The sequence below is a fragment of the Spermophilus citellus genome, assembly GCF_964194105.1.
Source record: "Spermophilus citellus genome assembly, chromosome: 6".
NCBI lineage: Eukaryota > Metazoa > Chordata > Mammalia > Rodentia > Sciuridae > Spermophilus > Spermophilus citellus.
In genome coordinates this window covers 31,917,916-31,932,119 of record NC_138187.1, presented here as the reverse complement: position 1 = coordinate 31,932,119, position 14,204 = coordinate 31,917,916, and the positions used below count along the sequence as shown (strand labels likewise).

The 14,204-nt window shown below is 40.2% G+C and overlaps 1 protein-coding gene across 1 annotated transcript in view; it reads right to left on the bottom strand.

The window, feature by feature from the left end:
• LOC308651215 (cytochrome P450 3A21-like) overlaps window positions 1-12,757 on the bottom strand; it is a gene marked incomplete at both ends in the record, with an annotated part of 29,603 nt that extends 16,846 nt beyond the window's left edge. Inside the window, 2 exons of the mRNA XM_081298168.1 lie at window positions 9,990-10,083; window positions 12,687-12,757. Coding sequence (XP_081154294.1) covers window positions 9,990-10,083; window positions 12,687-12,757 — 165 coding nt within the window. The remainder of the gene's footprint in view (window positions 1-9,989; window positions 10,084-12,686) is intronic.
• Between the last annotated feature and the right edge of the window lie 1,447 nt (window positions 12,758-14,204).

Below are 14,204 nucleotides of genomic sequence, written 5' to 3'. Positions count from 1 at the left end.
GGGATATTAGTGTTGAGAGCCACAGTTTAGTCGGAATGAGGCCTGGCATTTTGCTAGAGGGAATGGTTAAATGATGACCCTGCTCTGGGATTAGGGTGGCTCTGGGATTAGGGCGGATCTTGCTGCCTCTGGTGCTCGCTACTTTGGAGTTCCCCTTGAGTTCTCTCGGGGTTCAGAGAGAATTGGCTGCATGGAGCCCTGTGGAGGGAGTGTGTTCCTGGGAAGTATGTGTAGAGTGCCAGTGAGAGTTCGGGAATAAAGAGTTGCTGTTTGAACCTACAAGGCTTTGTGGCGGCTTGGTTAATTTGTGCCCAGCCAGACTGCGGCATATTAGAAAAGGGAATTTAGACTCCATCTTGAATTTTCTTGAAGTATTGTACATATTGAAGAAATTATCCTCTTTTTTTTTTTTTAGACAAGGTATTGCCATGTTTCCTATAATGACCTTGAATTTGTGATTCTCCTGCCTCAGCCTCCAGAGTGGTTGGGACTACAGGCGTGTGCCACAGTTTCACTACTTGTCCTTGAGTATGAATATGAAGCAAGTCTAGTTTTCTGTATCATTTTCTAATGTGCATGGACTATTTCTGAAATCCTGTCAACTTTGAATCATTCCCTCCACCTGGATGTGAAAAAATCAAAGCTGAGAGAAAGTGAGTGAGTTTCCCAGGGACATTCTCAAGGCCACTTCACTCATTTTCCCCCAGATCTTTTTTCATTTCTCTCATGAATCTCCCTAGAATACTGGGGAAATGAGGAAGTTCAAGGCACCAGTCACCCCTAAGTTGACCATGTTGATGTGAGTAGTTTAGCTGGCTATTTCACTACTGTGACCCTGACAAGAACCATGTAGAAAACTAAGATTTACTGGGCTCACATTTTCAGAGGTCTCAGTTCATACATCGCTTCCTCTGTTGCTGTGGTCTGTGGTGAGGCAGAATAACATGGCAGAAGAGTGTGAAGGAATAAAGCAGCTCAGGATGTGGCATCAGGAAACAGACAGAAACTCCATTAACCAGGGACAAAATGTATGCCCTGAAGCCAGGCCCTCAGTGACCCACCTCTTCCACCAACACCCTACCTGCTTACAGTTGCCCCCAGTTAATCCTTACTGAGGAAATAGTGTAGAGTAAGTAGATTAAGGCTTTCACAATTCAATCACTTTATTTCTGAACTTTCTTACATTGCCTCACACATGAGCTTCTGAGGGATACCATGACCATAACAGTGATTCTCATGCATGTTGTGGAGTGAGAAAGAATAAGTAAGGATTGTCAAAATGGAGTCACCTTCCGTTTTTCCAGCTCAACGTGGAAAAGATGAAGAGATGCCACTCCTACCCATGGGAGTCAACAAATTAAGTACTTGCTCTAAGTTTTTTCTTCTAACACTTAAAAAGAAATCTTCCTATTGCTATGTTTCAGGGATGATGATTTCATGATGCACAGGGAGACCCCCAATTATGTGGATCTTACAGCCTGTCTAGTATACTATTGATCAGGAAAGCGTGAATAGGAAATAATGCCTTTTCAGCAGGAATAGTAGTATGGAATTCTCAGGGGGTCAGGGGGTCTATAATTCTCAGGGGGGTCTATAATTCTGCTCAGAATTATAGAATTAGAGTATGATAAACAACCCTCAGTGTTTGGAAGAGATAATCTGAGCAGAGTGTAGCCTTTTTTTCTGGCCTCTGGTTTTGAGCTCATGTATTTCTGTCAATAGTCAGGCCCCAAGTCAGATATCTAAATGGGTTAATGACAAAGGCTTGATGAAAATTCACATTTCTTGTGGAACATGTTACCTTCCATTCAGTTTAAAAATTTTAATTTTTTTTAAATCATGTGATTACTGCTCATTTCATATGTGATACTGCTTTGTTAAAAAACAATACACGATTGTGGAAAAAAGATGGCCACTCCTTACTGGAGTTGCTGAAGTGCTTAGCCTGGTGCTAAGAGCAACGGCTTTAATCGAGACTTTGCGCAGCTTGTTAGAGTTCCTTTCACCATTAATCTGTAGTGGACCACCCTGCCAAGCAGCAGAAAAAACAAAGAGATTGAAAAAGAGACACTTGGCTCCCGGACGCTTTCCTGCTCAGAGCCACGGGCACTTTGCGCCCATCTGCTTCCTCTTTCACTTCGCTCCCGGCAGAGAAGCTGAATGGGTAATCAGCAGTGGATTGTAAGTACCTGAGGCAAAGAAAGCTCAGTACACCCCGCCTTTTCTTTTTGAATATTGTGTATACAGGGAGAGTTAGTGGATTGGGATTGTTGGCTGGGCTGTGGTTTTGGGGCCAAAAATCCACTCCGTGGGAGCCGCCATTTGCTTTCTGCATGCTGTCTTGATGGCTCTGTCTACAGGGTCCAGCTGCCACATCTGGAGTCTGGAACTGGGCTGCATGCCGAGCCCTGTCCTCCGAAAGCTGGACCATGGCCTCAAGTGCCTCGGTCGCCTGTTCCCTGCTGCACCTTGGGGCAGAGCCTGCTCTGGGGTCGTTCGGCATCCCCCTGCGAGGGGACCCGTGCTCCGGAGGAGGGGGCTGGAGAGCCGCGGCGGCAGCCGCTTGGGCCCCGGGAGCTAGGCACCAGGCCGAAGAGCAGTGGAGGCCGCGGCAGCGCTGCTAAGGTCGCGGACAAGTGCGGTGCCCAAGAGCGCGGCCCAGAGGTGGAGGCGACGGCAACAGGGTTTCAGTTCTAGAAAACTGGACTGGAAACAGAAGAAGCAGTTTGTATAATCCCAAGATCTTGCTTATGCCAGGAAACTGTAAGGGTAACATGAATATCATTGAGGAGGTCTAACATGGCGGCAGGCGCGGAGAGATCAAGTCTCTGACCTCTTCAACTGCGCGGGCATATGGAGCTGTAAATTATCTAAAGCATGTTTGCTCAGGATCACTAGGCAATGCTGAGCTGACGTGGAGCTAAGGCGTACACTTTGGGCCCCTCAGAAAACACACACTGAGCACGAATCTGCGGCATTCAAGCCCCGGTTTGCCTGCTTCTCGTGACTCAGCACTAACGATCCCACGGAAATAACTAGTCGGCCCACCTGATCTCACAGAGGTAAAAGCCAACTGAGCACCATAGCCAGACCCAGGGAATCAGGAGTGACGTGGGACTAGCGGTGCAGAACCCCCAGCTATCAATCCCACCAGTGCTGACAACAGAGGTCCCTTGCACCAGCTACCAGGGGAGTTGCTACCTGAGGGCAAACAAATTTTCTGGGGGTCCTCAGCCCAAGCCCTACAAACTTAGGGTCCGAGGGAATCAAACAGAAAGGGTGTGCCCAGGCATCCATGAAAACAGGGCTCCCAGGAGCAGCAGACCCGGCGTGTAGCCAGTATTGTGGTAAGCGGCACAGGTGAGTGGGGCCTGGATTGAGGAACCACAAGAGAAGGACCTAGGCACTCAAGACTGGAGACCCGCACAGTCTGGGAAGAAGAGCTAAGGCACAGTGATTGGTTCCCACCTATCAAGAGGAGAAGCCTGGCCCAGTGAGCATAGCTCCACCTACTGGAAGAGAAGTTAATCGAGCTCTATGACTGCATTTATTATTATTATTATTTTTTAATGATTATTATTAGTATTTTTAAAATTTTATTCTCACTTTTTGTAGTTGATGTTGTTGTTCTTTAACTTTCTTATTAATGGTTTCATTTTTTTAATTCTTTTTATTCTATTATTATTATATTATTTTTTAAACTTCAATTTCCATTTTTTCATTATCATTATAATTTTTTTGTTTGTTTTAAATTTTTATTTTTTCATTTTTTCTTTCTTTCTTTTCACTTTTTTTCTTTTGTCTTTTCATTTCTTTTCAATTTTCTTATTCCCCCTTTCTTGAATTCTACCTGCCTACACTCACTCTCTTTAGTGACTTCTTCCCTTCCCTTCTAATACCTCTCCTCCCAAGCATCAAATAAATTTATAAGAGTAAACAGTAACTCAGCAGTCAAACAGAACAAGAAGTATCATGAGCATAAAAAAGCAAGGAAGAAAAGGAGTACAAACCATGAAGGACAGCCTAAATATTCAGGAGGACCTGGAGTCATCAGAAAAATGGCCATATAAAGAACTCAAGGAACACCTTAGACAGATGGAAAGGAACCTTAAAGATCACATTGAAAATGAATTACATAAACAGATAAAAGAAGAAGTTAAGCATCTCTATCAGGAGATAGAGATTATAAAAAAAATCAAACAATAATTCTAGAAATGAAGGAAACGATAAACCAAATTAAAAACTCAATCGAGAGTATCACTAACAGAGTGGAGCAAGTAGAAGCCAGAACATCAGATAATGAAGACAAAATATATCATCTTGAAAAGTGTCTAGCCAACTCAGATAGGCTGGTAAAAAATCACAAGAAAAATATCCAAGAGATTTGGGATAACTTAAAAAAACCAAACTTACTAGTCATCGGGATAGAGGAAGGCACAGAGATTCATGCCAAGGGAATGAGTAACTTGCTGAATGAAATAATTACAGAAAACTTTCCAGAAATAAAAAAGGTAACAGATATACAAATTGTAGATGCATACAGGACACCGAGCACACAAAATCACAGTAGACCAACGCCAAGACACATTGTTATGAAGATATCCAATATACAGAACAAAGAGAAAATATTAAAAGCTACAAGAGAAAAGAGGCAGATTACATTTAGGGGTAAACCAATAAGGTTAACAACGGATTTTTCATCACAGACGCTGAAAGCGAGAAGATCCTGGAACAACGTATTTCAAACACTAAAAGACAATGGATGCCAACCAAGAATTCTGTATCCAGCAAAATTAAGCTTCAGATACGACAATGAAATAAAAATCTTTCATGATAAACAAAAGCTAAAAGAATTTGTAGCCAGAAAACCAGCATTGCAAAGCGTCTTGAGCAAAACTAAACACGAGGAAGAAATGAAAAACAATAACCAAAATCATCAGCGGGAAGTGCCTCGGTAAAGACAGATGATGGGGGGAAAGCTAATCATGGAGAAACAAACTAAAATTGAAAAAAAAAGAGATAAATAATCAAACATGGCAGGAAGTACAAACCATATATCAATAGTAACTCTAAATGTTAATAGCTTAAACTCTCCAATAAAGCGACATAGGCTGGTAACATGGATTAAAAAAAACAAATCCAACAATATGCTGCCTCCAGGAGACACATCTGATTGGAAAAGACATACACAGGCTCAAGGTAAAAGGTTGGGAAAAAATATACCATGCACACGGTCCTCGTAAGCAAGCAGGGGTGGCCATTCTCATATCGAATAAAATCGACTTCAAGACTAAGTTAATCGAAAGGGATAAGGAAGGACATTATATACTGTCAAAAGGAACCATTCACCAACAAGACATAACAATTATCAATATTTATGCACCAAATAATGGTGCTGCGACGTTCATAAAACAAACTCTCCTCAAGTTCAAGAATCAAATAGACCACAACAGAATAATCATGGGTGACTTCAACACACCTCTCTCACCATTGGACAGATCCTTCAAACAAAAGTTGAATAAAGAAAATATTGACCTCAATATCACAATCAATAACCTAGACTTAACTGACATATATAGAATATATCAACCATCATCAAGTGGATATACTTTTTTCTCAGCAGCACATGGAACCTTCTCAAAAATAGATCATATATTATGCCATAGGGCAACCCTCAGTAAATATAAAGGGGTAGAGATAATACCATGCACTTTATCAGATCATAATGGAATGAAACTGGAAATCAATGATAAAAGAAGGAAGGAAAAATCCTACATCACATGGACAATGAACAATACGTTACTGAATGATCAATGGGTTACAGAAGACATAAAGGAGGAAATCAAAAAATTCTTAGAGATAAATGAAAATACAGACACAACATATCGGAATCTATGGGACACAATGAAAGCAGTTTTGAGAGGGAAATTCATCGCCTGGAGGTCATTCCTCAGAAAAAGGAAAAACCAACAAATAAATGAGCTCACACTTCATCTCAAAGCCCTAGAAAAGGAAGAGCAAAACAATAGCAAATGTAGCAGAAGGCAAGAATTAATTAAAATCAGAGCAGAAATCAATGAAATTGAAACAAAAGAAACTATTGAAAAAATTAACAAAACAAAAAGTTCGTTCTTTGAAAAAATAAATAAGATTGACAGACCCCTAGCCATACTAACGAAGAGAAGAAGAGAGAGAACTCAAATTACTAACATACGGGATGAAAAAGGCAATATTACAACAGACGCTTCAGAAATACAGAAAACAATTAGAAATTATTTTGAAAACCTATATTCCAATAAAATAGAAGATAGAGAAGACATCGATAAATTTCTTAAGTCATATGATTTGCCCAGACTGAGTCAGGAGGAAACTCACAACTTAAACAGACCAATATCAATAGATGAAATAGAAAAAGCAATCAAAAGACTTCCAACCAAGAAAAGCCCAGGATCGGATGGGTATACAGCGGAGCTTTACAAAACCTTTAAAGAAGAATTAATACCAATACTTTTCAAGTTATTTCAGGAAGTAGAAAAAGAGGGAGCTCTGCCAAATTCATTCTATGAGGCCAACATCACCCTGATTCTGAAACCAAAGACACCTCAAAGAAAGAAAACTACAGACCAATATCTCTAATGAACCTAGATGCAAAAATCCTCAATAAAATTCTGGCGAATTGGATATAAAGGCACATCAAAAAAATTGTGCACCATGATCAAGTAGGATTCATCCCTGGGATGCAAGGATGGTTCAATATACGGAAATCAATAAATGTTATTCACCACATCAATAGACTTAAAGAACCATATGATCATCTCGATAGACGCAGAAAAAGAATTTGACAAAGTACAGCATCCCTTTATGTTCAAAACATTAGAAAAAGTAGGGATAACAGGAACTTACCGCGACATTGTAAAAGCTATCTATGCTAAGCCTCAGGCTAGCATCATTCTGAATGGAGAAAAATTGAAGGCATTCCCTCTAAAATCTGGAACAAGGCAGGGGTGCCCTCTATCACCACTTCTATTCAATATAGTTCTTGAAACGCTGGCCAGAGGAATTAGACAGATAAAAGAAATTAAAGGCATAAAAATAGGAAAAGAAGAACTTAAATTATCACTATTTGCAGATGACATGATTCTATACATAGAAGACCCAAAAGGGTCTACAAAAAAACTACTAGAACTAATAAATGAATTCATCAACGTGGCAGGATATAAAGTCAACACACATAAATCAAAAGCATTTCTGTATATCAGCGACAAAACTTCTGAAACGGAAATGAGGAAAAACACTCCATTCACAATATCCTCAAAAAAAAAAAATACTTGGGAATCAACGTAACAAAAGAGGTGAAAGACCTATTCAATGAAAACTACAGAACCCTAAAGAGAGAAATAGAAGAGGATCTTACAAGATGAAAAAATATACCTTGTTCATGTATAGGCAGAACTAACATCATCAAAATGGCGATATTACCAAAAGTTCTCTATAGGTTTAATGCAATGCCAATCAAAATCCCAATGGCATTTCTTGTAGAAATAGATAAAGCAATTGTGAAATTCATATGGAAAAATAAAAGACCCAGAATAGCAAAAACAATTCTAAGCAGGAAGTGTGAATCAGGTGGTATAGCGATACCAGATTTCAAACTATATTACAGAGCAATAGTAATAAAAACAGCATGGTACTGGTACCAGAACAGGCGGGTGGGCCAATGGTACAGAATAGAGGACACAGAGACTAATCCACAAAGCTACAACTATCTTATAGTTGATAAAGGAGCTAAAAACATGCAATGGAGGAAGGATAGCATCTTCAACAAACGGTGTTGGGAAAACTGGAAATCCATATGCAACAAAATGAAACTGAATCCCCTCCTCTCGCCATGCACAAAAGTCAACTCAAAGTGGATCAAGGAGCTAGATATCAAATCAGAGACTCTCCGTCTGATAGAAGAAAAAGTTGGCTCCGATCTACATATTGTGGGGTCGGGCTCCAAATTCCTTAATAGGACACCCATAGCACAAGAGTTAATAACAAGAATCAACAAATGGGACTTTCTTAAACTGAAAAGTTTTTTCTCAGCTAGAGAAACAATAAGAGAGGTAAATAGGGAGCCTACATCCTGGGAACAAATTTTTATTCCTCACACTTCAGATAGAGCCCTAATATCCAGAGTATACAAAGAACTCAAAAATTAGACAATAAGAAAACAAATAACCCAATCAACAAATGGGCCAAGGACATGAACAAACACTTCTCAGAGAAGGACATACAATCAATCAACAAGCACATGAAAAAATGCTCACCATCTCTAGCAGTCAGAGAAATGGAAATCAAAACCACCCTAAGATACCACCTCACCCCAGTAAGATTGGCAGCCATGATGAAGTCAAACATCAATGAGTGCTGGCGAGGATGTGGGGAAAAGGGTACTCTTGTACCCTGCTGGTGGGACTGCAAATGGGTGCGGCCAATTTGGAAAGCAGTATGGAGATTCCTGGGAAAGCTGGGAATGGAACCACCATTTGACCCAGCTATTGCCCTTCTCGGACTATTTCCTGAAGACCTTAAAAGAGCACACTACAGGGATACTGCCACATCGATGTTCATAGCAGCACCATTCACAATTGCTAGACTGTGGAATCAACCCAGATGCCCTTCAATAGATGAATGGATAAAAAAAGTGGCATTTATACACCATGGAGTATTACGCAGCACTAAAAAATGACAAAATCACGGAATTTGCAGGGAAATGGATGGCACTAGAGCAGATTATGCTTAGTGATGCTAGCCAATCCCTAAAAAACAAATACCAAATGTCTTCTTTGATATAATGAGTGCAACTAAGAACAGAACAGGGAGGAAGAGCAGGAAGAAAATATTAACATTAAACAGAGACATGAGGTGGGAGGGAAAGGGAGAAAAAAAGGGAAATCACATGGAAATGGAGGGAGACCCTCATTGTTATACAAAATTACATATAAGAGGTTATGAGGGAAATGGGATAGCAAACATGGAGGGAAATGAATTACAGTAGATGGGGTAGAGAGAGAAGATGGGAGGGGAGAGGAGGGGGGATAGTAGAGGATAGGAAAGGTAGCAGAATACAACTGTCACTAATATGGCAGTATGTAAAAATGTGATGTGTAACCAATGTGATTCTGCAATCTGTATTTGGGGTAAAAATGGGAGTTCATAACCCACTTGATTCTAATGTATGAAATATGATATGTCAAGAGCTTTGTAATGTTGTGAACAACCAATAAAAAAAATAAAAAAACAACAATACACATCTTGTGTTTAATTATGTGAAATCCATAGACAAGGGCTACCTTATCTCATTCATACTTATTTGTTGCTAAGACTCACTACTAGGGTGCTATCTTTGAATGATAAGAAGAAATGCAGAATGCTGTCATTTCATCTATTAAATCCTCCAAATATGTCACAGGAAGTAAAACTTGGGTGAAGCCATGGAAATAACCACAGGGTATTTACACATTCAAAAATTAAGTATGTGCAAATTGTCAACTTATGAATGCTTGGGGTACTTCAGAAACTGTAGTTTCATTTTTTATTTACAAAGGGAGTCATGAGACCTTGCAAAGAATCGGAATGTTTGAAGGTGTTTGCCATGTCCTCTTTCACAGACTTTTTGCTCAAATACTAAGCACAATATAATTGTCCTGGAAATGTGCACCCAGCAAGTTAAACATCTTTTTTATGATGAATTCAAAGTCTGATCAACATCATGAAGATCAAATGCAGATGTACCAGAGATCCAAGCTGTTCCACTGAGGCTCTTGAAGAGTTGACATCAGAGCTCCAGGGAAAACCTGGCCATGCTCCAGGAGGGGCCTGATCATGGTTTCTGAAAGGATAAACACTACTAAATTTCTCCTAAAGATGAACATTTTTACTGATGGCACTAAACTGGCATTTGTACTCAGGAGAAAAAATAGAGGGAGCTCAAGCACACTCACCTTGCGGTAGTACAGAAGAGTTCCAAATAAAGGCAGAGGTGTTGGCCCAGGTATTCCCAGCTTCTTAAATAGCCCATGAGAGTAGGTTCCATATCTATAAAGTGAAATAGAAAGCCAGGTCACCCTGATTGTCATTCTATAGATAAGGTCCTGACCAGTCTCTGACTCAGAAACTGGACCAGGCAGTGAGATAGGTAACATGTAGGTGACACATAACAACAAAAACTCCAAGGGCACATTCTGTTTTCCAACACCACTTAGAGATAACTTCCTGCCACAAGAGGCACAATGATTCGGTAAAAGAACTTGAGTCTTCATGGCCCCAATAGTTGGGTTTGTTCTTAATAAACATTCCCAGCCTTGAATGCACCTGAGAAGTTCAGGCTGGCATTCTGCCAGGGCATCACAGTTGCTATGTGTATTTGGTATGTTAACCTTTCCTTAACGTAGAGATTCCTAGTAAAAAAGGGCCAATGCTTTGACATGACTTTCATTTTGAGATTTTGGGTAACCAAATCCATTCAAGCACAGAGTGTCCACTGAGAACCTATGGTAACATTATTTCTTGCAATTTGGACATAAACCTTTCATACTTTTCCTTCTTTCTATGCCATGTCTCTGGTTCAGCATTCAGCCCTTCTTTAAATTTGACTTCACATGGATATTTGGAAGCAGTCATAGTATTCTTATTTCTGTTGAATGACAAATGTGACATTTAAGAAAACTGGGACTTCCATTGGCTTCATACCAGTGTGAGCCAAGTTGAGTGTCACCCAAGTCCATTGTCAGACAATCTAAGTGACTTGAGCAAGAAGGAAGGCTGAGTTCCCTTATACTCTGAGTGCTAACTGTGAGGAATAAATGACTGAGGAATCATCTCCAGGCCATTCCTCCTCTCATTGAGTCTGATCCTCCAACTGGTGATGCTCAGATGGCAGCACAGAGTCAGGCATGCTCATGTTTACCAAGGCAGTCAATCACAAAACAGTTTTGTTTATTGCCTCTACGCATCAACTCTCCTTGTATGAAAACCCACAAAGGCTGGTGCTTCCTTAGGCTGGCCAACCTGCAACACAGATGTGTCATGTTCACAGCCCCATGTCTGGGGGTTCTGGATCCTAAAATCTTCACCCCTATCAGCATTGATAATAGATGAAAGACTAGGTAAAGGAAAAATGGTGAACAAGAGATTCCTGGCAGCTACTTCAATCACGAAACAACCAGTTTTGCAAAGATTGCCCCATAGTAGCACAGAAGAGAAAAGTCTAGCATGTTTAAATAGCTCAACATGCCCAGCAATTCCTTTTAACTACATGGAAAGTGACCTTCCAAATTTCAGTTACAGTCCTGGTGACAGAGCAGACAATATGCAATATAAAATAAGAACCCATAATGTGTTCCAGACAGTTGAATAAGAACTTGCTGCTTCTTTGGAGGAGAATGTTTAAGGCAGTATAGTTTTCACATACTCTGTACAAATCCTGTCATTACATACAGTAAAATTAAACTACATTGATTCACTAGAAAATGTCTACAGAGAGAGGATTATGTTGCCACAACACCCTGAATTAGTACCTTTTCTTTCAGAGAATAAAAGCCAGATCTATATTTTCATTTTTCATGCTATTTTGGTTCCTTATTTTTAAGAGTGAAATTGAGACAAATGTCAGATGTGACCTGTGTGGAGTCTCTCCTACCTACAATCAAAATAACCTCTTTCCCTCTGTTTCATGATGTCAGGATCCCATTAGTAAAAGCAATTTCCCTACTAGATGATATTCATTCATGCGTTCATGTTGGAGTGTAAAGGAAAAAAAGTAAAGCCAAATTGGCTTTGTGATGTTGTTCAGGCTGCTAGACGATTTCATATTGAGGGGAAATAAGTCTCTTTACTGATGCTAATATCTCAGAGAGAGTAAAAATAATACTAAAGGAAAGAATAAAACTTCTTAAAATTTCTGTCAGGTATTCTCTGCTCTAGACACTTATTATTTAGAAGGAAACAGTTCTGTGAATTTCAGGGTGAAATAATTGAGTTTTACAAGGGAGGGAAGTGCCAGGAGAAAAAGAGGGAATTTTGCAGTCAACCTTCCAGGGAGTCTGTGGGGAAATTGGTGTGTTATATAGAGGGTGCTGGGGGCAAGAGGGGGCAGGAGTCACCACATGCACAGGGGATAGTCCTCTTGCACGTCTTCTGCAATAGGCAGAAATCCAAGAAGATAAAGAGACAAAACCCAAGTAAACTGGTTGTCCCCAGAATTCCCTAAGCTTGAAAGGGAGTGAGGTTCCCACTGCATGTGATAATAGTTATTAATTATCTGTATATGCTGAATTCTGGTTTATTCCTCTAGGTGCAAACACAGAGCCAATCAGATAACCCCCAGAAACAAATCTCAACACCAATTGCCCTATCCACAGGAACTCACCATTTTTCTTCAGCAGTTCTGTCTTCTGAATTGCTTTTTCTGCTGTGTGGGCTTTTTTGCCAAAATGTGTCAAGTTGTAATTCAGTGAGGCCAATTTATGTGCTAGGAAAGGAGATGGGGCCAGGCATGCTCAATAGGAACTTTTTAAGTGTTTATAGAAATTTCAATTCCATCATCTCTTTTGATCTTTCAAATAGACAAGGGAAAGAGGAACATGATTAGGTCCCCACCTCCAGGGTTACAGAGAAGAGGAGGCTGGACAGCTACTCACAGATACAGGAGCACCAGACATATAGCCAGGAGGACCCAGGTCTCTATGGAAGAATTGGGGATCAGGTCCATCACCACTTTTCTTCAGCAGTTCTGTCTTCTGAATTGTTTTTTTCTGCTATGTGGGCTTTTTTGCCAAAATGTGTCAAGCTGTAATTCAGTGAGGCCAATTTATGTGCTAGGAAAGGAGGTCGCACCAGGCAGGCAGCCAGTGGAAAGGCCACCTATGCATCTCCTGGAATTGGAGGGGTCAGGTGTCCTCTTTGCAGTTGGCAAAGAATCATGCACTCTCCTCCTTTGATCTTTTAAACCACTGACTTAAACAAACTTCCTTTGGTAATTTCATTAACTTTGAGGCCAGCAGCTGTCCAATGGGTAACTAAAAGAAGAATAAATCTTGGTATTTTGCCTTCATTAGGTATCCTTTACTAACCTAACATTTGTGACTACACAGCTTTGCACAAGACATTTTAATCATTTAAGGAGTGTTTATCTAAAAACTAGCAAAATAAGAATGTTTAGTCCCAAATATACCTAATCTGATACCACCTTGAAGATTGAGGCAAGATTGAAGGGACATTTTATTGTCAGCTTTGGGGGTTTTGTTTTGATTTGTTTGTTTGTTTGGTGCTGAGGATGGAACCCAGGGCCTTGTGCATGCAAGACAAGCACTCTACCAACTGAGCTGTAGCCCCAGCCCTGATCCTCAGCTTTTACAGTAGCTTTTCTTCAGAGCCCCAGAGTGGTGCCTAGAATTTCTCATTCACTTTTCAATTCCTTCCAGGAATGGCAGAGCCTTGTAGACAGATCACTATGAGGAGAGTGTTCCCTCAACAAAAGGAATCATATCATGAAATCTACATTGCCTTTCTAGTATCCAAGGTCTGGTAGATGAACATCCTGAGCAGTAAGTAAAAATTTACCCTTTCAAGTGATTAGGACTTCTCAGGAGCTACCTCACAGTGCTAGAACTGAGGTAGTGATCCATGAGACTACAGTTTGGGCAAGATTGCTTAACAATGCATACTTCTTCCCCACTGCCCTAATTCTTATTCTATCAAAGCCTTCAGGTCAAGTCAGCACCCTGAAGACATGCCTAAAAATATGTCTTCCTGTGGCTACACCGATTAAAGTTCTTTACTTGCTTTTTACAATTACCCTTTGGGTTTGATTTTTGGGGTGAGTGGGCCAGACCTAGATTTTGTATCTGGCCTGGAACTTCTGTAGTATGCTTAGTTCTTATTTGGTGTAAAAATCAATATATCACTGTGTAATCAATAATGTAAATGTTATTTAATATTTGATATTTGAACTCAAGCAAAGCCATTAGCATTTAATTTCCTTATGTGTTCATGGCACCATAGCTGCTGACATGAGAATACATGAGACCTTCATCAAAAAAAGCTACATCCATAAATATTTGGCTATACAGGTTCCTTCACCTAGAATGTTTTTCTGCCTCACAAAAGACTTCAGCTTACCCTTCAAAACCCAGGTCCCACAGCACCTATTTTGGTAT